The sequence below is a fragment of the Phacochoerus africanus genome, chromosome 4, assembly GCF_016906955.1.
Source record: "Phacochoerus africanus isolate WHEZ1 chromosome 4, ROS_Pafr_v1, whole genome shotgun sequence".
Taxonomy (NCBI): Eukaryota; Metazoa; Chordata; class Mammalia; order Artiodactyla; family Suidae; genus Phacochoerus; species Phacochoerus africanus.
Genome location: NC_062547.1, coordinates 43189153 through 43215013, shown reverse-complemented (window position 1 = coordinate 43215013; position 25861 = coordinate 43189153). Strand labels below are relative to the sequence as shown.

At 51.2% G+C, this 25861-nt stretch overlaps 1 protein-coding gene across 5 annotated transcripts in view; it reads right to left on the bottom strand.

The window, feature by feature from the left end:
* Nucleotides 1–25861, bottom strand: part of ABCC8 (ATP binding cassette subfamily C member 8) — an 89606-nt gene that overhangs the window by 17280 nt on the left and 46465 nt on the right. For all 5 annotated transcript variants that reach the window (XM_047776185.1, XM_047776187.1, XM_047776186.1 and 2 more), the window contains 12 exons: nt 24324–24469; nt 21261–21366; nt 20976–21092; nt 20526–20601; nt 19377–19482; nt 9433–9468; nt 7209–7244; nt 6406–6504; nt 4957–5041; nt 4207–4287; nt 2286–2423; nt 133–258 (listed from right to left, as the gene is read on the bottom strand). In XM_047776185.1, the coding sequence (XP_047632141.1) occupies nt 133–258; nt 2286–2423; nt 4207–4287; nt 4957–5041; nt 6406–6504; nt 7209–7244; nt 9433–9468; nt 19377–19482; nt 20526–20601; nt 20976–21092; nt 21261–21366; nt 24324–24469 (1152 nt within the window). The remainder of the gene's footprint in view (nt 1–132; nt 259–2285; nt 2424–4206; nt 4288–4956; nt 5042–6405; nt 6505–7208; nt 7245–9432; nt 9469–19376; nt 19483–20525; nt 20602–20975; nt 21093–21260; nt 21367–24323; nt 24470–25861) is intronic.

The window sequence follows — 25861 nt, the reverse complement described above, 5'->3', positions numbered from 1 at the left end:
CATGCCCGGCTCCCACATCTGTCCTTTGTAAGGGGGATTCTTGGGGCCAGTGAGGCCAGGAAGGCCTTTGTGAGTCCAGGTTCTAGCAGAAGCTTCCCCTCCTGGGCTACCTGGCCCCCAGGATAAACCCACCTTCTCCAGCTCCTGGTCCTGCCGGTTCATGAGGGTCTTCCAGTGCTCAAAGAGCTGGCACTCAGACCTCTGGAAGTCCTTGAGCGTGCCCTCCCTCTGGATGGTGCCGTCCTTCATAGCGATGATCTGGAAAGACAGAAACAAGCCCAGCGGGAGGCTGGCTGGGAGGGGAGGGCGCGGAGGTCACGCCCCCGCCTGACAGAGGGGTTTGAGATGGTTGTGCACAGGGCACCCATCCTTCCCCCGCCACAAAGGTCTCCCGCTCGCCCACTGTAGGGGACCAGTAGTGATAACCTACTCTTCCCAACACACTCCAGGATTTAGAGTCTGGTACATCCGGGGGTTGGGGGCCGGGGGAAAACTCCATGGTTGCCCAGTGGTCTATAGGAGGGTTTTTTAATTTTTATTTTTATTGTCTTTCTGTCTCTTTAGGGCCGCACCTGAGGCATATGGAGGTTCCCAGGCTAGGGGTCAGATTGGAGCTGTGGCCGCTGCCCTACGCCACAGCCATAGCCACAGCAACATGGGATCTGAGCCGCGTCTGCAACCTATACCACAGCTCATGGCAACGCCAGATCCTTAACCACTGATCGAGGCCAGGGATCAACCCCGGGTCCTCATGGATGCTAATCTGGTTTGTTAACCACGGAGACACAACGGGAACTCCTATGGGAGGGTTTGCAGAGCAAATTACTGCATCCTGGTCAACCTGTCTGGTTATCCCTAAGGACTCTAGCAGTGGCAGCTGTTTTCATACACTTAGCGAGCTAAAAGCACATTACCCACCGCTCCTCCTCATGGCAAGTCTGATAGGTTCCACCACGTATTTGTTTGTTTGTTTGTTTTGTCTTTTGTCTTTTTAGCACTGCACCTGCAGCATATGGAGGTTCCCAGGCTAGGGGTCCAATCGGAGCTGTTGCTGCCGGCCTACACCACAGCCACAGCAACTCGGGATCCCAGCTGCATCTGTGACCTACACCACAGCTCACGGCAACGCCAGATCCTTAACCCACTGAGCGAGGCCAGGGAAACCTCATGGCTCCTCATCAGATTCGTTTCCTCTGCGTCATGACGGGAACTCCTCCACCGAATGTTTGAAAGCACCTGTTGGTCTAAGTGTGCATGGCCTCTTTAACAGTAAAACTATTTGATTTGAAGCCCTCAATGTTTCACACTCATATAGACCCATCATTAATTTAGAAACCCACCCCTGCTCTTCTTGTTCCCCATTCGCACCCCACACTGGGATTTAGCGATGGATGCCCAGGAGTCCTGCTCACTGATATTTCAAGGAACCAGACACCTCTGTGTCTTTTTTGAACTAAGGAATTCTCCTGAATTGTCTCACCTGAAAGGGTCATCACAGAAACACTGATACAAACCTGCACTTATTTCAATAGCTTTAAAAAAATATATATCTAAATTTTTTTTCCCTTTTTATAGTGGAGGGAGGATCTTACCACAATAGAAGGAAGACTTCTTTGGGGGGAATTAAGGCTTGTTTAGCACAGGCCTGAAGCTCAGAGAGGGCTTCAATTTTCAGAGGCAAATTTATCTAGGAGTCAGGCAAGGCCCATATTTCAAAAGTCAGATGATTTCCATCTTAAAAATGCAACGTTTCCAATTATTTGAGAAGTAACTATTGTCTATATGTTAAGGACTATGGGAATTTCATGGGATTTCACAAAAATTGCATCATATGGGTAATATCAAAGTTTCTATTACTGCTAGCATTGTTTGTTTCCATGTTTTCTGTCTGATCCTAACTTGAATCTGAAGCTCCAGGCAGCAGGAAGCTGGCACGCCCATTCAAATGGGCGCTCCCCAAGGCTAGGGTGGTGAGTCATCAAACCAGACAGGAAACAGAGGTAGGGACTGAGTGTCTGCTGCCTTCTGAGACTTCTGGTGCCAGCCTTGTTTGTACCCACAGGGGTCCCAGGTCAGGAAAGGTGATGTCTTTTGCTCTAGGTAATACCAAACCCTGAGCTGTCTCCCTGATCCGCCCAGCCTGCATGCAGCTCTCCTGTGCTCATCTCTTCTGCTCTGTGGCCCTCAGCACTTGCCCCTGAGACATCTGATTAACTCCTTTGAAGGTATCAGATTGCCTCTTCCACCTCAGCCCTCCACAGCCTGACCCCCTTGTGGCCCCTCACCCAGTCGGCATGTGGCAGGTACTGCAGCTTGTGAGTCACTAGGACCACTGTTCTCTTATCATCTCGGAGCAGCTCAAGGATCCCGGCCTGCATCAGATGGTCACTCAGATGGACATCCAGAGCTGAGAAAGGGTCATCCTAGGTCGAGGGGAGAAGATAGGGACAAGTATGAGAAGAGAGGGCAGCAATGAATGCAAAAACCGCCAGAGTTACACCAGCTCTGTTCTAGGGACTGACACTAGTTAGCTGTGTGGCCTTGGATAGTGCACTTAGCCTCTCTGGGCTTTAGTTGCCTCATCTTAAAATAAGGCTATCGGTTATCGCTCTCCAACAGATCTAATCACAAGGCTTCCTGATTCCTGAATCTCCACTGGGTCTCCATAGTCTACGAAGTCCGAATTCCTTAGCACACTAATCCAGCCTACCACCTGCTCAGTCTTCCTTTCCAGCCTCACTTCTCATCTGTCTTGTCCAAACTTCCTGTGCTCCAGGTTTCCAGGGAACCTGCCATTCCAGGCCTTTGCCCGAGCTGTTCCCTCTGCCTGGAGCGCTGATCTGTCTTTTGTCTGTCTGGTGAACTATTCCTCATCCATCAGGGCTTCACCTAAGCATGAGCACTCCCTGTGTCCTTTCCTGACCTAGCCTGTCTTCTCTGCACAGGGATACCCTAGCCTTTCCTGTGTCCTTTCCATGCCTCGCCTGTCCTCTCTGCCCAGGGGTACCCTACACAGAATCGGAGCTGATCGTTGGATGTCCACCCCTGACCGTGAGGCCCCCAAGAAATGAGACCCTCTGTTCCTATGCCTGAGACAGTGTAGGAGCTTAAAAGTTAGCTGAAACAAACTGAAATATCCACTTTGCTTCTCTCTAACAAGGTTGTTCAAAGTGCACATGGGATCAGGAAGGAGTTAGTACTTTGTAAAGTGCTGTGCATGTGCCGGATGGTAGCAAAGACTAAGAACCTTCCTGATTTACAGAGTGTTTGGTGGAGAGTGTTTGCGTGTGTACAGAGTGTTTGGTGGGGAGTATTTGTGTGTGTTGAGCGGTGTGTGGGGTGAAGAATAAAGCTGGGATCAGAATCCTGAGGTTCCTTCTTCTAACAGTCTCTTCAAATTTCTTCTTGGATCTATGTGACTGACTCACTTTTAAGGCCCTCCTCTAGGAAGCCCTCCCTGATTACTCTAGCCCTCACAGCTGTCTCCCTGGACAAGACCCCCTGCCCAGAGTCTAGATCACACAGTTTGGCTTTCAAATGGGCTGTGGCTCTTGAGTGTGGGTGACCTGTCTCCCTCATCAGATTCTAAACCTCTGAGGCCAAGGACTGGCTTTTAGAGTTCTTTAATATCACCTAAGGCACCTCACCCAGAACTTGGCACAAAGTAGGGCAGGTGTAACTAAGTTTTCTCTCATGTTTGATTGCTGGGGCTTACCTGGAGTGCTGTGCTGAGAAGGAGTCTGAGGCCGAGTTAAGTTTCCATGGAAAAGAATGCTGTGCTTGATTAGCAAAGTCTGCTCTGGGCATGAGATGGGGAGGGTAACTCACATTCCATGTATTCACCACTCTTACAGTTGGGCTAAATAAGGGTTGGTAGATTGGGGTTGTGCTACAGGGAGGTTGCCTATAACTACCACTCGCCTCTTCTCAGGGCTACGGCAGAGCTCAGTGTGAAGTCCACGTGGGTCAGTTGCGCTCTCTTTGCCTGTGTTTCTCCATCAAGGAGCAGGAAATATTTCTGGCAGGAGAGATTTGCCCCTGGGAAGGGAGGCTGTTGGGTGATGGTGTGGTGTGTGTATGTGTGTGTGCGTCTGTGTGTGTGTGTGTGTGTGCCTGTGCCTTCCTGTCTGTCTGTCCCTGTAGACAGTAAGCCAAGGAGTCAGCCAGGCATGAGGCCCCGTGGGAAGTACCGGCTGGCACACTCACCAAGAAGACGACGTTGGTGTGCTGGTAGAGGGCTCGGGCCACGCTGATTCGCTGGCGCTGACCACCAGACAGGTTGATGCCCTGTCACCAAAGGGGAGGAAAGGTCATGCCCTCACAACCCTTCTGGAGAGACTGTCCTGGCACCTACCTGCCTGTGGGCTCTTCAGGAGGGAGGCCTGGCTCAGTCCATCTCTGCTCCCTTCTCACTTTGCAGAGAGGAGGGGCTTGTACATGTTTACTGAATTCATACAGAAGTGGGGAGCAGGATTTCCCATGTCTTTGAAGATTCATCATGTACGTGCTAGGGACCATCTGGCCAATGACAACCCGGACAGAGGAAGAGGGGATTTAAATCATACCCAAGAGAAACAGCTGTGGGAGAGTCCTCTTTGCCTAAACTGATGGAGGAGGGAGAGGGAACAGGAAGAAGAACCCTGAGCCCAGTGGGCTCTCAGTACCTCTTTGGGGCATGCATGGAGATGTCAAGTCATCTCCAGCCTGGGAAAGGGCTGAGCTGACCTCTGTACCAAGCAAGACTGAAAACTGTCAAGGAGAGCCACCAGCCCAGGGCTCAAGGAGATTTTTTGATCCCACTGCAGGCAACTCTTCAGCCTTCCCCCATCTCATTTCTCAATTACCTGTTCTCCCTAAAAAAGATGGCAGAGCACGGTGATGGTGACGGCAGGGAGCATGGTGGCTGAGGGCCCAGCTTTGCGAACCCCTCCCCTGCCCTTGGAGGCTGCGACTAACCCGTTCCCCAATCTGGGTCTGGTCTCCATGGGGCAGGATGTCGATGTCTGGCTGCAGGGAGCAGGCTTCAATGACCATCTTGTACCTGCAGTGGGGCGGGGTGGGGACACAGCTGAGCAGCCTGGCCAGAGGTGGGCTTGAGCATCTGCAGAGGGTCATTACCCTCGGGGAAGCTGGGCCCCGGATGAGCAATGGCTTTAATGGGCCTCCTGATGGGTGCAAGCAAACATCATGTGAGCTTGGAAAGAGCTGAGGGAAGCACCTCACACCATCTTGGAGCAAGTTAAATATTTGAAGGATGAAATTGGATGGGAGCAAACAGGCCACGTAGGTGACGAGAGGGCCCGTGGCCTCTGTGCAGTGGGAAAAACTACAGCCAGACCCCATGCTTGGGGCACTGCCAGAGAAAAATCACTGCTGGTTGGTTTGGGCAGTAATGATGATGGCTGGTCAAATATTTGTCCAGCTTGCTTCTCTCGCACTTCCCTGGTCAGCTCTCAGCCTGGCAGGTGCCAGCCAGAGTGCATGGAGTCATCAGAGTGTCTTGGTGACATGTACTTGGGCATCAGGAAGATTTGGATTTGAAACCCATTTCTGTCCCTCACTGGGTGGCCTTGGGCAAGTTGCCTAATCTTCTTGAGTCTTAGTTTCCTCATCAATAAAATGGGGATAATAATAGTACCTGCCTGTGATAAATTCATTGAGTAATAATAATAAAAAAAATAGTACCTGCCTACTGGGATTGGTGTGAGCAGGAGGGAAACTCATGCATGCAAAGAGCATCTGGAGGAGTTCCCGTTGTGGCACAGTGGTTAACCAATCCGACTAGGAACCATGAGGTTGCGGGTTCAGTCCCTGACCTTGCTCAGTGGGTTAAGGATCCGGCATTGCCGTGAGCTGGGGTGTTGGTTGCAGATGCAGCTTGGATCCCGAGTTGCTATGGCTCTGGCGTAAGCCGGAGGCTATAGCTCTGACTCAACCCTTAGCCTGGGGACCTCCATATGCCACGGGAGCAGCCCTAGAAAAGGCAAAAAGATTAAAAAAAAGGGGGGGGGCATCTGGAAAAAGCTCCCTTGATGTTAGTGGTCATTATTATTGGAGGGTTTTATGCAAGAGCTGCAGAGTCAGGTAGGGGATCACAAGAATAGAGACTCAGGGAGCCTCGAGAGAGAGAGGGCAGCAAGGCTTCTGCACCCGCCTTCCCCACCTCCTGAGCCATAGGAGTTGGGCTGTCCTGATGCCCAGCATATCTGGATCATTTCCAGATGGACCATATGGGACAGGCTGGAATCCAGATAAGCGGGGTGGGCAGGAAAGCTGGGTGAGGGAGGTTGATGGAGGGGCAGGCAGCTGGCTGGGCTTGGGGGCTGGGGCGGCGGGGTGGCTAATACAGCCCATGACCAATTTCTCCCCTCCCCCAGTCTGCTGCCCTCCAAGAGGCTTATTTACCGTTGTTTATTGAAAGGACTCTCAAAGGTGATGTTCTCTTCCACGGTGGCATTTAGCAGCCAGGGTTTCTGAGATGCATAGGCCACGGGGCCCCTCTTCCTGGAAAAAGCAGGGCAGGGGTAGAGGAGGCATTCTCAGGGGCTTACGGTGACTTAAACTGGGGGAAGGGGGTGCAGTGCTCAGATGAAGAGGTGCTATTGGCAGAAATCTGCTTCGTGTGGCTCCTGGTGGCTTCTCCTCCCCGCCAGGGCCTGAGGTAAGCTTGGGTGCTGGGTCTTAGCTGACTGGGGCATATGGGACCTTGACCCCTTCCTGCTCTGCACCCTTCCCTGCCCCACCCTTTCCTAGGGCTCCACCCAGAGCCCGGGGGGAGCCCCAAATGTGACCGATCTAAGCAAACACTTGAACCCTGATTTCCTCCTTCCTTGAGCAGTCCTTGAACCACTCCATTTGGATGTTAGCAGGTGAGTCTCCAAATGGAAATTTTTAAAAATAGAACAGAGCCAAGGAAACTGCATTTAGTGTGATGCCATTTTTGAAGACAAAAAAAAAAAAAAAAAAGGACACAAAGAAAAAGGAAAAGATGACTACCAGACACAAACGATCTGGTGTGAAGGGCACAGCTTGATACGCAGACATAGTGGCAGCTTCCAAACGGCCCCTTGGAGTACAGATCCCTCCCTGGTCTCCTCGGCAGCTGGGCTGGACCTGGGGTGCTGCCTTCCAAATCCTGTGGCTCCCTCGGCCCCAGAGCCCCTCTGAGGGAGTCCGTCGCAGAGGGCACTGCCCCGGGGACATAGTACCTGACATCCGCGTCGGCCGCTGTCTCCCGCTCTGGGCTGCAGCCGGGGAAGAAAGATGCACTTTCAGGGTTCCCGTGAGCAGAGTAAGTTTTCTGCAGATATTTTGAGCTCCCTCAAACCCAGCGTGAGAGCCTTTACAATCCCTGAAACCAAGTCTGCAACCACAAATGCTGCACGCCATCCTGGGGGAGCCTCCATGGCCTGAACGCACAAGGGGTGTGTGAGGAGGGCCTGTGGGGGGCACCTGGTTAAGTTACAAGGATGAGTTGGGGAGAAGGCATCATGGGAATAGGCTCCCGTGGGAGTGGGGGGGGGCTTCCCATGTCAGAGGATTCTTTTTTTTTTTTTTTCCCCTGCTTTTTAGGGCTGCAGCCACAGCATATGGAGGTTCCCAGGCTAGGGGTTGAATCGGAGCTACAGCTGCCAGCCTACACCACGGCCACAGCAACATAGGATCCGAGCCCCATCTGCAGCCTATTCCACAGCTCACGGCAACGCCTCCCTTAACCCACTGAGGGAGGCCAGGGATCGAACCGGCAACCACATGGGTCCTAGTTGGATTCGTTTCTGCTGTGCCACAATGGGAACTCCTAAGTCAGAGGATTCTGAGGCCCAGCACGTGGCTCCTGCAGTCCCAGCCTCTGCATCAGGGCTCAGATGCATTGGCTGAGGTCTCAGGCTAACATGGCTGCACAAAGAACTGGGGCAGGAAGCGAGCTGTGCTCTGACCACAGCCAGGCTGGGCCGGGCAGGCTGCCACAGGTGCCCACAGTCCGTGGGAGGGAAACTACAGCCAGTGGGACATGGGGGTGGCACCTAGAGGCCAGGAAGGGATCCGGGAGTGATTTGCAGCCCTGTCAGAAGACAACGTGGAGCCTGGGGAGTCTGCCAAGAGCGATGTGGTCACTTGTGGGGCGCACGTGGCCTGGACAGACCTCAACTGGTCAAATGTTCAGTCTCCCTGTTCTCATCCACACAGTCATACTTGTCACATACCATGAGGTCTGGTTTTTGGCTCAAGAACTACAGTCACGATGGCTAGAGAGGCTGGCCTGTCATCACACCCTGGCACTTGGCAACAAGGTAGGAGAAAGGGCAGAGAAAATACGGGGAAGTGAAAGCTCGGTGATATTGGGAGGGAAGGCCCGAAGCTTAAACTGATTTACAGGGTCGAATCAGTCTTCCCAGCCCTGACTTCCCACTGTCTCCAGTGTGACTCAATTGTCTTGAAAGAGGCAAGGTTAGGGAGGGTCTTGATAGTCTTAGCACCTCAATAATCTATTCCACGTGGGTGTTTCAGACAACTGGAACATTAAGCACCCTGAACATAAAGCAACAAGACTGAATCTTCTGTCTGGCCTGGGGAAGACCCACCTTTTCTCCTTATAACCATCTTGCACAACTTTTTTAATGATCACCCCCCAGAGCCATTTTAGGCATATTTTTCTCTAGTCGTCCTTTCCCTGTCACATTTCTTTTCCAAATCAGTGGGTTTCTGTTTGTTTGTTTTTTTGTTTTGCTTTTTAGGGCTGCACCTGCAGCATATGGAGGTTCCCAGGCTAAGGGTCGAATTGGAGCTACAGCTGCTGGCCTTTGCCACAGCCACAGCAATGCAGGAGTTGAGATGCGTCTTGCAACCTACACCACAGCTCATAGCAATGCCAGATCTTTAACCCACTGAGCGAAGCCAGGGATCAAACCCGCAACCTCATGGTTTCTAGTTGGATTCGTTTCTGCTGCGCCACGACAGGAACTCCCAATCCACTGTTTTTTGTTGTTTGTTTGTTCGTTTTGAAATCATGTTCACCAGGTTGTGCAACCATCGCTACTAATTTCAGAACATTTTCACACCCCCTAAAGGAAACCTATAGCCAATAGCAGTCATTTCCCACCTTCCTTCCCACCACCCTGTGACAACCGCTAATCCACTTTCTGACTCTATCCACCATGAAGTTTCAAGACTATAGGTCTGCTGTGTATCTGTTTACATACTATGGCCCTTTGGAGGGCCATAAACTGCTGTCATGTCTACGTTTTTTCTCTCTCCAAGAACCCGATTTTGCCTTTGCTGAGAATGCCTGTCTCATTATGAGGCCTCATGTCTCTAAAATTATGTAGGCTGTACACCCCTGAATCCATACTCAGTACTCCTTCCCACCCCCACCCCGCCATACCTCCATGCCCTTTATCAGGACCCACTTCCAACCCAGTTCCAAAGCTGTACCTGGGGTCCTCTCCCGTCTCACTGTCAGGAAGGCTGCTGGGGAGCAAATTGGAAAAAAAATAATACCAGTTACTTCTCACTCCATTGCCTTCCTCTCCATCACACTGTGTCTTTGGGGAGAAGCAATTCCCCAAATCCCCACCCCTTCCACCCATCCCCAGGGTCCCCAGGTGGCTTCCTTAGGGACCTTGGGGGCAGAAACTTCTCCTCTTAATCTCTGTCCCTCCTGCAGCACCTGGATGGACTCTCTCGAAACAGCAAGGGCTTTGCCAGGGCTCCTAGCACAACTCAGAGCAGCAGTGAGGCTGTCTGGGCATCAAGAGTGGTTCATAGCTGGGAAATCTAAAGCTCAGAGAGGGAAAGTGACTCTCCCAAGGTCATGATCATTTCATACAGCTTGTTCATACTGTGGATTGGAACACAATAATTGGGTCTGAAATAAGTAAATTGCAGCTGCACTGAAAAAAAAAAAAGAATAAAAAGGAAAAAAAAGAAAGAATATGCCAGTGTGCACTGCATGTGGTCAAGTTGTGTTTTTGTTTTTGGTTTTTTTTTTTTTGGTCTTTTTAGAGCCGCACTCATGACATATGGAGGTTCCCAGGCAAGGGGTCGAATTGGAGCTACAGCTGTTGGCCTACACCACACCCACGGCAATGCCAGATCCTTAACCCACTGAGCAAGGTCAGGGATGGAACCTGCACCCTCATGGTTCCTAGTAGGATTCGTTAACCACTGAGCCACGACGGGAACTCCTGAAGTGTGTACTTCTGATGTGCACATTTGGGGAAAAACAATCTGTACTGTTTTCATACACATCTTTCTTTAATAAAACTAAACCCAGCTAACATTTATTGAACTTTTACAAGCACTGTGAGAAACACTGCAATGGTATTATCTATTTTACAGCTCAAAAAAAAATATGAAAGAGGTCTCTTTTGATGGTCCCTATTTTATAGACAAGGAAAGTGAGGCTCAGAAAGGCTAAGCAACTTGCCCAAAGTCACACAGCCCGAAAGTAGCAGAGGAAATAGATCTGTCTGACTCCAAAGCTTCACACTCTTAATGACTATGCTACATTGCTTGACCTAGGCCATAGCTATGATAAATGCCTTCTCATCAGGAAAACCAGGATGGACAAAAATGAGGATGGAAAGAAGTCTGATGAAATTCATTTCGGTTCTCTGCTGAGGGGCAGAATTGAATGGAGACTCTAATGCTTATGTAATTACCAGTCCTGTGTGATCCTATTCTCTGATTTTTGTAGTTTCATTTTATTCTTTCAATCCAACCTAATCTCATGTTCCCTAACCATCAACATGCTGTAATTTATGGACAACTGGTAACCTGAGACAGATACAAAACCTAAACTTACAAATTCCAATTCTGCAGCCACAGCCTAGGTAAGCTTATCTCTGCAGTCTTCGGCCTTGACTGCTTCCAGAGTTGCAAAGGCTGTCATTTATCTGGAGGGAAGCACATCCGTTGGCCTCCCTGAGGACACCGGCACACAGTGAGCTCCCTGGGCCCTAACTCAGTTTGCATCATTATCTGGGCTGCTCAATTAGCCCTTATAATGGACTACTTCCCTCTCTAATCAGCAGCTGGGTAAATCTTTTATCCTCAGTGGGATTTTAAGGCAGAAAGAGCATCTTTTTCAGCCCCTACAGTGCCTAGCACATAACAGATCTGTAATAAATGGATTAACTTCTCAAATGATTAACTGATATCTTAATCATTTGAGAAGAAGGAAGGGAGGGGGACCAGCACGCAGTGAGGGCCACCCTCATGCCCGGCACTGTGGGGAATTGTTGGTATTCACCACTTCATCCTCACAAGAGCCCTATAAAGAGGTGTTTGGTGAGTCCCTGTCGTGGCTCAGTGGCTAGCGAATCTGACTAGGAACCATGAGGTTGCAGGTTCGGTCCCTGCCCTTGCTCAGTGGGTTAAGGATCTGGCGTTGCCCTGAGCTGTGGTGTAGGTTGCAGATGCAGCTGGGATCCCGTGTTGCTGTGGCTGTGGCTGTTGCCAGCAGCTACAGCTTTGATTAGACCCCTAGCCTGGGAACCTCCATATGCTGAGGGTAAGGCCCTGGAAAAGGCAAAAAGGCAAAAATCCAAAAAAAAAAAGGAGATGTTAGTATCCCCATTTTACAGATGGAGAAACTGAGGCCCAGAGACTTTGCATAATGTGCCCAGTGGTACAGAACTAGGAAAAGGGGAAGCTGGGGTGTGAACCAGGTTCATCTTCTCCTCTCTCCAGGGTAGTCTGAGCCTCTTCTAGACTTTGTGAGCAGATGTTTTAATCTGAAAAGTAAAGAATGGTATGTGCGGCACGTACTTCCTCTCACTGGTTGCTGGGCTCTTAAATGCATGTTCCTTTTCTTCCTGCACTTTTGGGACCAAGCCCTGAGCTAAGACGATCCCCTCAGCTCTCTGACCCACCGCCTTCTCTGCAGCCAGCTGTGAGCTGGGCGCCTGTGTGCATGCTACCCAGAATCAAGGCACAGAGCCTGCCTCAAGGGGCTCACGGTCTGGCAGAGAGAATCAGACAGGTATAGAAGTCAGAAAGTCATAAGGGCCAAAAGAAAAGAAGGAGCAAGAAAATCTGGGGTTAATAGATGCAAACTATTGCCATTGGAGTGGATAAGCAATGAGATCCTGCTGTAGAGCACAGGGAACTATATATCTAGTCACTTGTGATAAAACATGATGGAGGCTAATGTGAGAAAAAGAATATATAAATATATGAATGGGTCACTTTGTTGTATAGGAGAAATTGACAGAACACTGTAAATCAACTATAATGGAAAAAATAAAAATCATAAAAAATAAAAAAAGAATTATAGAAATAGTTGGGGAAACTACACAAAAACACGTATGCAAATACACAGAGAAAAGACTGGAAACTTCTGGGTGGCGGGATAGAGGAGGGTTTTATCTTCTTTATACTTGCATATCTTTTCTCATTTAATGGACATTCTCTTAGAATCAGAGAAAAATGTAATTTTTGCAAATAGTTTGGAGGAGGAAGAAATCTGAGAAAGTGAGGAAGGGCTCATAGAAGTTACAGGTGAATTGGGAGTTCCCATCATGGCTCATCGGCAATGAACCCGCCTAGTATCCATGAGGTTGCAGGCTGGATCCCTGCCCTCGCTCAATGGGTTAAGGATCTGGTGTTCCCTTGAGCTGTGGTGTAGGTCACAGATGCGGCTCAGATCTGGCATTGCTGTGGCTGCGGTACAGGCTGGTAGCTACAGCTCCGATTAGACCCCTAGCCTGGGAACTTCCACGGCAGCGGGAGTGGCCCTAAAAAGACCAAAAAAAAAAAAAAAAGTTACAGGTGGATGGAACCTCAAGGGAAGGACTGAGATAGCAGAGGTGGAGGGAGGGAATTCTAGGCTGGAGGAAGAGCCCGTGTGAGTGCAGGCAGTTCGAGAAGGGGGAAAGAACATGGACTCTAAAGTTTGCATCCAAGGGGCTTCTCTATTCACTGGTTGTTAAATCTTAGGCAAGTCCCTTTACTTAGCAGAGCCTGTAAAATTGGGGTAATGGTAGGAGCCTTGCCGTGACGCTGGGAGAACATGCTACCAATTTAGCTCATAGCTGGTTGGAGGGAAGGACGTGGCTGGGCTTCAGGATGGGGGAGGGCAGATCATCCTTCCAGCTCAGTGCTTGGTCTCAAAGGTGCAGACGGAGGAATCCAGAGGGCTCCAATGCTCATTTAAGATCCGAACCATAAATCAAAAGGAAAGTGGTGGAAATTGAGTTTGGAAAGAGAAGTTAGGACTTAAGCATCTCCATGGACCATTCATCCCGCCCCAGAGAGGCTTGTTGCCCCTCGGAAATGTTACTTTTCATCCACAGTGCCCTTTCCAATGGATTCCTTGGGTCCTCATGCCAAATCTCAGAGAGGAAGGGCTTTTTCCTATTGTTCAGATGAGGAAACTAAGCTGCCGAGAGGCGAGATACTCTGACAGAGGTTACATGGCTAGCGTGTGGCCGCGTCAGAACCACAACCAGAGACCACCTGGTTCCCAAGCCTGGCTCATCACATCCACACAGTGCCCCTTCTCCTGTCTGCTCACCATCTCACCACATCTGCCTCCTCCAGGAAACCTGGGGTGTCCCTGAGCCTCCGACCCAACTCCCCAAAGGCTTCAGGAAACGTATGGGAAGGAGGGACCACAGGATAGTCCTGAGAGGAGCTGGGGAATCAGGGGTCTCAGAGCTGACCTCATACCCACCACCACAAGGTAGCAACATTCTGAGGCAGCATCAGGACAAGCAGGGCTTGGCAGGTGGTGGTGGCAGCTGTGGGAGCTCTAGCAAGGCCTATTTGCAATTCCTCATACGGAGATGGGATCTTCCTCGCAGCCCAGTGCTTTCCTTGGTTCCCTGCTTCCTGCTGGCTCCCTGGGGACGTTTCAAATCATTCTTCTTGGAATTAATGGCCCTATTCTTTATTTCCAGGGAAAGAATTTCACTTGAGTGTGTCTGCTAATTTTGACTGTTTACCCAAATGTTTTCCTCTTAAGGATTAAGGAGAGAGTTTGCAAATTCCCAGGTGGATGCTGCATGGAAGCAGAGAGCCAGGCAAAGGCAGGTGACTATTATTAAAGAAAATGTTTGGGAGCTGCATGGTTCTCCCAGGAACCAGGGAGCTGATGTGCAGGATTTGCTCAGGGCTGCCATCCCTGTAACCCTCCCGCCTGGAACGCAGGTCCTCACCCCTGGATCTCCCATGCCCACCCTAGGCTCTGCCGGCACACTTCTGTCCACCCAGGACCTGTGATCTCCCTGAGGGCAGGGGCCAGGCCTTCTCCTTTGTAGCTTCCAAAGAGCTGGTCACAAGATCCACATCCTGCATGAAGCACCTGCGGCTCAGCATGGAATAACCCTCCGGCCCCATCTCCGAGGAGCCCAGTATCATGGCAGAGACAGACACACCAGGACATGGTGCGAGGCAAGGATTCATAGGATCCACATATTCCAAATGTTGGTAGCGGAGTTAGGGAGTGGGGTTCTGGATGAGGAAAACAGCTTGGGCAAAGGCATGTGGGAAGGAGAGGGAGGAAAAGAGGCATTTAGGAGACACAGTCTCCTAAAGGTCAAGACGCTGTTCCTGGTTCATTCACTTAGCAAATGAATTCATTTAGCCAAAGCACTGTGGATACCGGGGGACAATGAGATATGATCTTTGTCCCTAGGGAGCTCACTACAGTCTCTCCTGGGAGATAGGCTGGAGGATAATTAAAGAGCAGTAGGGGAATTTTGTTCCTGGCATAGAAGTACATTGTCAAAGAATAATATTTGTATTAATATTTATAGGGCACTTGCTTCGTGCCAGGGTAAGCCTCACATTAACCCCATGGGCAAGAAGGGAAAACTGGCACTGAAAGGTCACAGAATTTCCCAAAGCCCAGAGTCCAGATCTGAACCCACGCAGCCTGCCTCCAGAACTGTTGCTCCCACCCGCTCAACAACACTATTCATGTTTTCCCACAAAGGAATAAATGGATATTTGTACACGCAAACCATTCTCCCTGGGGCATTCTGGGTTGTGCGCCTCCTAATCCCCCAACTCCCCGCCTTGTGCCTCCTAGAATGCTTTCAGATGTCTGGTCGCCAGGTCCTGGCCCTAGTATGGATGAAAAACATTGGAGCAGGGAGTTCCTGTCACGGCTCAGTGGTTAACAAATCCGACTAGGAACCATGAGGATGCGGGTTTGACCCCCGGTCTCGCTCAGTGGGTTAAGGATCTGGCATTGCCGTGAACTGTGGCGTAGGTTACAGACGTGGCTCAGATCCCGTGTTGCTGTGGCTCTGGCATAGGCTGGAGGCTCTAGCTCCGATTTGACCCATAGCCTGGGAACCTCCATGTGCCATGAGAGCGGCCCAAGAAATGGCAAAAAGATGGAAAAAAAAAAAAGGAAAGAAAAGAGAAACATTGGAGCAGCCTGGCATCGCCCTCGCCTCTGGCTGCAGACAGGCAGGCCCTGTGCGAGGGGCTGTTGGGTCCACACTATTTTGCTCTTGGCTCACTTGGCAAGTGCATTGTCCCCCTGCAGACTTGGGGCCCAGGGTCTGAGGCAGGGAGCTCCTGCACATAATGGAGAGGGGTCCTCTCACAGCTCCTGCACTTAACTCACTGCCCAGGATAGATGGCCCAGGGAAAGCTGCGTACATACCCAGAATTATTATTATTATTATTATTTTGTCTTTTGTCTTTTAGGGCTGCACCCGAAGCATGTACAGGTTCTAAGGCTAGGGATCGGAATAGGAGCTGTAGCTGCCAGCCTACACCACAGCCACAGCAACATGTCCAGGATTTAGAGAGACAGACAGTAGATGAAGCCAACTGAGCCATGTCCGGCCAGCCTCCTCCTTCTCCCGGCCACTGCAACTAGCTTCTTTTTTGTTGTTGTTGTTGTTGTTGTTGCTATTTCTTGGGCCGCTCCCGCGGCATATGGAGGTTCCCAGGCTAGGGGTTGAACCGGAGCTGTAGCCACCGGCCTACGCCAGAGCCACAGCAACTCGGGATCCGAGCCGCGTCTGCGACCTACACCACAGCTCACGGCAACGCCGGATTGTTAACCCACTGAGCAAGGCCAGGGACCGAAATCACAACCTCATGGTTCCTAGTCGGATTCATTAACCACTGAGCCACGACGGGAACTCCTGTAACTAGCTTCTGACTGGGCTCCCTTCCTGCAGCCTCTCTCTCTCTCTCTGATACCTCATCCTAGATCACTAGCACATTTCTTCTACAGCCTTCAGGTTAAATTTTATTTTCCGGGCCTGGTATACAGGGGGTCCAACTTCTGCCCAGCCCCTGTCTTCAGTCCTGTCCATCAGCAGCACGCCTCCACACCCACTGCTCCTGGCGCCAGAACCACGTCATCCTGCATCTGCACACTTTTGCCCATGCTGGTAGCCCTGCCTGAGTATCTTCCTCTCCCAGCCCTGCCTCTTCCATCTGATGAAAACACACTAGTCCTTCAAGGCTCATATACCACATCCATGTGAGCCTTCTCTCCATAACCACAGAGATCACTGGTCCTCTGTGCTTGATGGTGGCACCGACCTCTGTTCCCCTCCCTCGGAAGCAGTGTCAATGTCTTCATGGTCTTTGCATCCCTATTGCTATGCCCCAGGTCTGGCACACAGCAGGTGCTCAGTAAATATGGAGCCAGTGACTACATCAATGTAGAGAAAGTGGAGCACAAGCGAACAAATGCTCACAGCTTCTCAGGGTTGCCTGCTGGCTACACTGATGCACTGGCTACATTTGGGAGGGAAGCTGTGCACGGGAGGAAGGCAAAGTAGATCCTGGAGAGATAAGATCCTTTCACCACCACTCCCTCCCTGGGCCCCCAACAGAGCCAGGACCTGGGGTCTGAGCTGCCTGGTGAGGAGAATGAATATTAACTCAGATGGGGCTGTGAGCACCTGGTGTGGTGGTTCTGCAGAGGAGGCGGGGGAGGTGGGGGTAGTACAGCCACAGCGGCTGCTGGTCTTCAGAGTGCCAGGCCAGCTATTTCTTCATGCTGCTCTCAAGCCCCTTCTCTCTCAGCACAAGAGGAGAGCCCATGCACTTGAGCACTTAAATGCACATCCTACTTCTGCCATTTAAGAGCTGGATGGTCTTGGGCAACCTGCTTTACCTCCATTTCCTTGTCTGCTAGGGGGGATATGAAAATGCCTCCATCAGAGTTTGGTGAAGATTGTCTGAGACAATGAAGTCCATAAAGCGCCTTACACAGTGTCGGGCACACACGTGGTCCCTGTACCCTCTGGGCTGGGGCAGAAATTTCCAAAGAGAGAGGAGCAGCAGTCAGACCCTGAGGGTTGGCGTGGCTTGGAGAGGAGGTGGGGGCTGAGGCGGGGCAGGGCTGAGCTGCCTCTGCAGAGGACAGAGGTGTTGATGCTGGAAGGGTGAGGGCTGGGGGAGGAGAGGAGATGAAGAAAGTGGGACAAAGGGAACAGGCTCAGAGGGGTTTGACTCACGCTGAGAGAGACACAGACAAGGGAATCCAGGGGCGGTCCCGGTTTCTGCGCTCTGTAATCCAGCTAGGAAAGGCCCACACCAAGAGAGGGACCCAAGGGACCCCAGCCCAAGGCAGCGGCCAGGCTTGAGGAAAAGAGCTCAGGCTTGGGACCCTGGTCCACACGCTGACCAGTAAGTCAGCCAACCTCTCTGTCCTCAGTTCTTACTTCTGTGAAATGGGTAGATAACACTCAGCAGGAGGCTTCAATGAACTTGTGCTTGCAATGCACTTGGCCAGGGCTTGGCCCACAGCAGGTGCCAATAAATATCAGTTCTTTTCTGCAGATCACAGTTCAATGGGGGCTCCTGTTTTCCCATCACCGACATGGACCAGGACTCCTCCCTCCAAAGCCCTGACGGGCAGTTGGCACAAGGCCCTGACAACCTAATGCCTGGACCTTCCCACTCAGGCTGTGTTGAGAAACACCCAAATAAGATGGGGTATGGAGGCAGAGGCCCCTCTTCCCCCAGACACACCACATCCCTGATGGAATTTAAGGCTCCAGAGACTGAGGTCAGGGGAAGCCCACAGCCCCACCGAAGAAGGAAACTTGCCATCTGTTGGGTGCACCATTTAGGGACATTTTGGAAAAGCAGGAAATGGGGATGCATGTAGGTCTTCAGACCCTGGGCCCAAGGTCTTTCTTTCTGTTCAGTCTGCACTCAAGCTTATGAAAACACCTGACATCTTGAAAGCCAGTTTGGCTCTAGAAATGATTGTTAGGAAGAGCGTGTCCTCTGCTGAACTGGCTGAAATCTTTATTCCTGAAACTTCAATCAGGTCCCTCTTTCTCTTGGATACTGGGGGTGGGAGGTGCTGGCAAGTGTCTGCATCGGGGGAGCCAGTCAGTGGGCTCCAAGCCAGGCGATGCGCTGACTGCAATAGCCGAGTTCTGCACAGGTCTCTGAACACCTTGTCTACCCTTTTCAACTCCTGGCTCTTCTTTTCTTACTTTTTAAAAAGCTTCTAGTTTACATGTATCTTTAACTAGTTTCAGTGCTTTTTGAAAGTCGGCAGGTATAAATAATAGATTCACGATGGACTCAGTCTGGGGTTCTGGTTCTGTAATTAAGACAGTGATCTTTGCACAGAAATCCACTTTTGTCTGGTTTATCTCTGTCTCCTTGAAATACCCACTGAATGGTCTGTATCAGCTTTGCTGATGACCAAGCCAGAAACCAATGTTTGTGTTATGGCTTCTCACTCTGGAAGGCAGTGCAGCTGCGTGAACACAGGATTTGGAGTCAAACAGAACTGAGTTCGAATTTTAGCTCTGCCACTTATCAGCTGGGGAAATGAGGGCAACTAGTTTGGCCCTTCTTTATAAAACGAGATCTGGAGTTCCCACTGTGGGCTCAGCAGAAATGAATCTGACTAGCATCCATGAGGACACAGGTTCAATCTCTGGCCTCGCTCAGTGGCTTAAGGATCTGGCATTGCCGTGAGCTGTGGTGTAGGTTGCAGACGCAGCTTGGGTCCCATGTTGCTGCGGCTCTGGTGTAGGCCGGCAGCTACAGCTCCGAATGGACCCCTAGCCTGGGAACCTCCATATGCATCAGGTGCGGCCCTAGAAAAGGCAAAAATAAATAAATAAATTTTTAACATAAATAAATAAATAAATGAAACAAGATCTGTTAACCTTGCTGGCTGTTATAAGGAGCACACGAGGTGTGCCGAGGACTTAGTAAGTACTGGCCCATAGTAAGAGTTTAATAAATCCTACTGATGGGTAATGAGAATAACAATGAACTGTCTTCACTATGTGCTCACTGGACACACAGTGGATCCTCAGTAAATGCCTGATGCAGCCCCACCTGAGAAGGATGTAGCTGAAAGGAGGGCTGCCCGCCTGTCCACTCGTTCCCCACTAACTGAGCCCAGAGGATGCATGTAGTACCTGTTCCAGAAGACGGCTCCTGAGATCTTCTGCATCTCCCCCAGGGTGGCTAGCAGGAGCGAGGACTTGCCACAGCCCACCTGCCCCACGATCATGGTCAGCTGGCCTGCAGGAAGGGAGAGTGGCAGACGGGACTGGGGCCAGGACGGAGTCTGGACAACCATCACCCAGAAAGACAGACATATACACCTGACTCTGGGGCCCCCGTTTGCATTCCTCCTACCTAGAATCCCCAGGGAGCTCTTTCTTTTCTTTCTTTCTTTCTTTTTTTTTTTTTACTATTTATTTATTTTTATTTTATTTTATACTGGAGTGTAGCTGATTTCCAATGTTGTGTCCGTTTCAGGTATAAAGCAAAGTGATTCAGTTATGTATATACATATATACATTCTTTTCAGATTCTATTCCCATATAGGTTATTGCAGAATATTGAGTAGATTTCCCTGTGCTACGCAGTAGGTCCTTGTTGATTATCTATTTTCTATATAGTAGTCTGTACACATTAATCCCAAACTCCTAATTTATCCTCCCAGGGAGTCCCTTCCTCCTTTGAGCCTTTCCTTCTGGAAACCTACATCCTACCTCTGGCTCCCCAGCTCCTTCCTCCACTGGGAATCCCCCACCTCCACCCTTTCCTAAGCACCTGCTTCTCCTTCCAAGGCTCTCCAGTGTGCATGCAGCACCTCTGGGTCCCAGCAAAGGCCACCTTCTCTTTCCCAATTCCATGTTTTACTCATGTTGCTGACCCTGCCAGAATGGCCACCCTGGCTCGTGGCCTGAGGGACCCTGCTTATCCTCAGAATGCCCACCCCTCTCTCACGACACCTTCCCTGGCGACTCAGGACTGCTTTTCCTTCTTCGAAGCACCCATACATCTGCAACAATTGGTCTGACGTCAAGGCCCTGCTGTCTCCCCATGTCCTTGCAGCTGCCCCCCCAACCTAGTTCATGGGCTCCTCCAGGATGCAGCCTACCCTGTCTCTAGCCTCCATACTCCACAGCACCCACCACGAGGGTGCATCTAGCAGGTTATCCATAGATCCTGATGTTTCTTTTTTATTCCATGTCACTCAGTGGGGACACGGACTTCAGACAGGACTCTGAGGGGGACAGCCCCAAACCATGATGGAGGGGTGAGCTGGGCCATACCTCGGGGGATGCGGATGGTGATGTTGGACAGTGTGGGAATTCCATCGGGGGTCCACGTGAAGAAGCCTCCAATGATCTTCATCAGTGGCACCCACCGCCCAGAAGAGAACAGAAAGAAAGCATGGGTCTCAGTGTGAAAAGTTTTTTGCTTCCCCCATGAAAGCCAAGAAGCACTGATTCCAGGCTCCAGATCACTTCCAGGGCAGGGGAGTGGGGGAATGGTCTTCTCATGCAATCCTCTACCTGAGGCACCCTCCCCCAAAGGATGGCCACAGGTCCCCCCACATGAAGAGATGGCAGTCTTGGTCTCAGGACTCTTAGGGACCCTACAGGCAGGCAGGTTGACCTCCGGCACAGAGGGCTTAGCACTCATGCCCTTCAGGTGGCTGAGCGTCCTCATGGAGATGGCTCTGGGTGACTGGACGTGGGGGCGCAGCATCTAAGACTCACCTGGACACAGCAGTTGTCAGCGTCCCCATCTGCGTTGGGGGCCAGGCTCTGCAGGGGGCCCGTGAGCCCACGGCAATCCTCCCGGGCTGGACGCTTGCGGTTCACAACCTTGAGGGGCTGGGGGTGGTTTAGGAAAAGGTTAGGAGGGAGGCTGGGGGCTGGAGCTGTGCAGGGAAGGGAGCCCCCTTCCGGTGAGGAAAGGCTGAAGCAGGACGAAGAAGGGCAGGAGCTGCAGGCATTAGTGAAAAACACTGTGGTGGAGGCAGGGGGAGGCCAGGCACTCACCAGCGCCTGGTACTTGCTGACTTGGCCCTGGGGTGCGGGCTCCCGGGGAGCACACTGCTCCTCGCGGATCTCTGCACTGGATAGGAACTCGCTCAGCTTTTGCACGCTGCAGACGAAGCACAGACACCCCTCACCCTGCCCAGGGCAGAGGGGAGGGGAGAGGGAGGAGGGGGAGGCCTGAGAGAGCAGCCCTGGGAAGATTCTGGGTTCCAGGTGCAGCGCCCCTGCAAAGCCCACACTGGAGGGGACCGTGTTGTGGCTGGGGGGCGGGGGGGGGGCGCCAAGGAGGAAGGGGGGCAGCAGGTGTTACCAGGGTTTGTTAGGGCTGAATAGTCAGCTCGGGTAGGTTAGGGCATGGATTGGGGCGGATGGGCTAGTTGTCGGGTTAGTTTAATGTTAAAGTGGGTGAGTTTGGGTTATTAGACTGAAGGATGGTTGGTAGTGGGCTTTATCAGTTCCCGTTAAGAGTTCTGATAGGTTAGTTAGGATTAGAATGGGTTATCAACCATAACGAATATATCTGGGCATATACTATGTGTCAGACACTGTTAAATGCTTTATTCAGCACATAATTTAATCATTATAAAATTCGATCTTGATGGGGGAGGTTGGAGGAGGTGTTGTTCCCAACTCATGGAGGAAAAAGGCCATTGCCCTAGCCCTGAGGACTTCCTTACAGACTCAGAGGAGGTTCCAGAAGCTTCACTCTTTGGATTCACTCTCCCTTATCCCTGGGGGTAGGCAAAGTGTCTGGGGCATCTTGAGAATTGTCCATGCACGGCTTCCTCCTTTTTGCTTACATGTCCAATGGATCTGGGGCCACTCCAACCCCTGTGTCTGCTCTGGGTATGACACCCCCTGCCCACACCAGGAGCAGATGGCCAGCCTCTGCCTGTTTCCTCCTCGGTCCTCACTCCAGCCTTCTCTCAACAGTTGGTAACTGGGGAGGGTGGAGCTGGCCTTGGGGTAAAGCTTCAGATTGTGTCCTGTTTCCACTTTCAGCCCCGAGTCTGCTCTCTCTCTCTGAAAAGAGGCCTTAGCTTTCCTGGTAACTGTGAGGTGAGGAGTGTTTGCATGGAAATACTTCGGAATCAGGTAGGGACTTCCTGTAGGTGGAGCATCCTTGAGTTTGTGGGTTCTACAGGCTGGGGTGGGAGTCGGGGTGGGGAAGGAGGGCCGATCACTAGGAGTCACGATGCCATGGCCAATAAAAGTGAGTCAGCACAGCTGACCCTGGAAACGGGAGCCAATCCCTTTCCAGGCAGCAACCCCCTGGTCAGATACTCCCACAACCACAGTTCTGTTACATTATGCCCCCGTCCATCCTGAGCCCCCTGCCAAAGCTTTCTCATGCAAGCTGCTCCTTCCATCAGCTACTTCATGCCAACAGCTGTCCCTCCCTGCCAGCTGCCTAGGACCTGCCAGGGTTCCCGAGACGGGTGTCACTCCCCTCACCACTCAAGGGACTTGGGTGCAGAGGACATTTGTTACCGTCTGGTCCCATTAGCGACAGGAAAGGACATAGCCAGCTCTCCCCAGAGGCACACCAGGCCCTTGATTTCAAGGAGCTATTGCAGAGGCCTAAGGAAGTCTTAACACTCCAGCTGTGCCAACCCCCAGCCAGAGACTCAGCTTTCGACCTTTGGGCATCACTCCTAAGAAGCCGATGCCTCTGGTAGGAGAGTGGCAGAGTCTCTACTGGGCTCTAGAGCCCAGAAGTGGGACCTCCCAGAAGTGCGGGCCAGTTGGGGACAGGATGTACAGGGGCTTGGGAGAAACTGCTTCACTGACCGGGGCTGTGACAGCTCTGAGATCTGTGCAGAGAACAGGGGGCGTCCAGCTTGGGGAAGACAAAGGTTTTGCGGATACCTTGTGAAATCTGAGGGGCTGTCCTGTGGGGGAGGGATGGCATTCATTCTGCATGGCTCTGGAATGCAGAGCTAGGAGCAATGGTTAGAATTTATGAGGGTATACCGATTTTGGCTCAACATTGAATTTTTCCATCTTTATTTTATTTTATTTTATTTCATTTCTTTGCTTTTGGAGGTTCCCAGGCTAGGGGTCGAATTGGAGCTGTAGCTGCCAGCCTACGCCATAGCCATAGCAACATCAGATCTGAGCTGTGTCTGCAACCTCACACCTCACGAAACGCATCCTAACCCACCCCCCCCCCCAAAGACACTAGGACTCAGGCAGGCAAGGATAGATAGGATCGACTTAAAAAGACGCAAACGAGGAAGGACGAGGGCATCGGGACCCCGAGGAAATCGGAATGGTTCGCTGAGTAGTGAAGAGATAGGAAATGGATTTCATGGCTGCCAGCGACGAACGAGATAAGGAGAGAAGACAGGGCCCTTTCGTATCCATGTTTGGACATTGTCGTATATCGTACGTACTTAATGAACTTTCCTAGCTTTACTATTTTTAGTGATTTTCCTTATTTTTTTCTAATTCGTTTCTAAATTATTCTTCTTTCAAGAAAGAACGAAAGAAAGAAAAGAACTTTCTTAATGGGATGGGAGGGGGGTGGAGGGGATATGGAGAGAATGGTTAAGTGTTCAAATAAGAGGCTTCAGGAAGGTAATACGTAATTATTAATTACTGACGGCATTCCAGTGAGATATATTTAGATTATTGCTTGACGTGCAGCCTCTACCTGAATTTCGGGAGTGCGGGCTTAAGTGCTTTAGGGTGGAACAGTTATTCTTTCTTTCTTCTTTCTTTCTTTCTTTCTTTCTTTCTTTCCTTCCTTCTCTCTCTCTCTGTCTGTCTTTCTTTCTCTTTCTTTCTTTCCTTCCTTCCTTCCTTTTCTTTTTTTTTAATAGACTTATCTTGGAGGTGACTCAGAGTTCCTGCTCCTTGGGAATGTCAGCAGGCTGGCTAGTCCTTGTCAGGGCTGACACAGAGGGAAGCTACACATGGCCTGTGTCCCTCTGACCAACCACAACCAGCTTCAGCAAAGCCCAGATCAATGGAATCAAACAGCTGTGGTTCCAGGGGCCACTGGAGCCAGCCCTGGAGCTGACACGTGGACTGCTGCCCTCGCTGGACCCCTCTTCTCACCTGACCAGAGCTTTGACCGTGGACCGGACCACACTGGACAGTAGGAACAGCGGCGTGACCAGGATGTGGAAGAGGGAGAGGGAGGCGAAGGCCACCGAGGGGGAGAAGTCGGCCTCTTTGAAGAAGCTGACGTGGCCCACGAACGTCTGTGGACAGAGGCACAAACGAGATGGAGCAGCATGTGACTCAGAGCCGCTGCCCTCCCCACGCCCACACTGACAGCACTCAGCCCCTGGGAAGGAAATGAGGGCAGGGGAGCAGGGGACCTAAGGGACCTTTTGTTTGGAGACATCATCATCCTTACAGTCATCTCCTGGATCCGTCCCTCCCTGCCCTGCCCCCTCCTTTCCAGGAAGACCCGCATGGCAGAGCCTTTAGGTTCGGTCAGCTCTGCCCCCTCTCAGACAGCAGCCCTCAGTGAGGAAATGGGAACACGATAATTACAAAACCACCTCCATGTCTGCCTACCCGCCAGCCTCCCGCTACCTGGTTTGGCTCCGTGGCCTCTGTTACTCAGCCAGAGTTCCCCAAGGAGCCAGGCCAGGAACCAGCCCAATAAATCATGTTGAAAGTGAATTCCCAAGCGTGACCGACAGGCTGTGACCTCGCCACAGTTCAGGGGCTCCAGCGCCAGTGCATCATTTTAAAGCACTGCAGTGGGCACAAAAGCCATGGGTGGGAGCCCCGGGTGAAGGGGGCTGTGGTCGTGGGGGGTCCAGGCCTTTCTGGAGGGGCATACTGTCGATGCCCGCTGCTTAGCTCCTACACAGCTTTGGTCAAAATCGTTTTAGAAAACCACTATTGTAATATTTAATGACATGGAGAATTGTTTGGGCTATATTCTTAAATTTTAAAAAGCCAGTTACAAAACTGCATGTGAAGCACAATCCTATTTTTGTAGAAATGCTGTGTTCTGTGACTCAGAAAAAGACTGGAGAAAAACACATTAAAGTTGTTGCCAGTGGGATTATGGGTGATTTAAATTCTCTTTGCTCTTTCCCTTCTGAATTTCTGAACATTTCTATAATAAACATGTTCCACTTTGATAATTAAGAAGTTTGACAGAAGTTTCTAAAAGAAAGTTTAATTGGAGTTCCCCCTGTGGTGCAGTAGGTTAAGAACCTGACTGCAGGGGCTTGGGTTCCATCCCTGGCGCAGCCTGGCGGCACAGGGGATTAAAGAATTTGGCACTGCCACAGCTGCGGTGTAGGGTGCATCTGGGGCTCTCATTCAATCCCTGGCCCAAGCTGCAGGCTCAATAATTAAAAAAAAAAAAGAGGGAGTTCCCGTCGTGGCGCAGTGGTTAATGAATCCGACTAGGAACCATGAGGTTGCGGGTTCGGTCCCTGCCCTTGCTCAGTGGGTTAACGATCCGGCGTTGCCCTGAGCTGTGGTGTAGGTTGCAGACGCGGCTCGGATCCCGCGTTGCTGTGGCTCTGGTGTAGGCCGGTGGCTACAGCTCCGATTCAACCCCTAGCCTGGGAACCTCCATATGCCGCGGGAGCGGCCCAAGAAATAGCAACAACAACAACAACAAC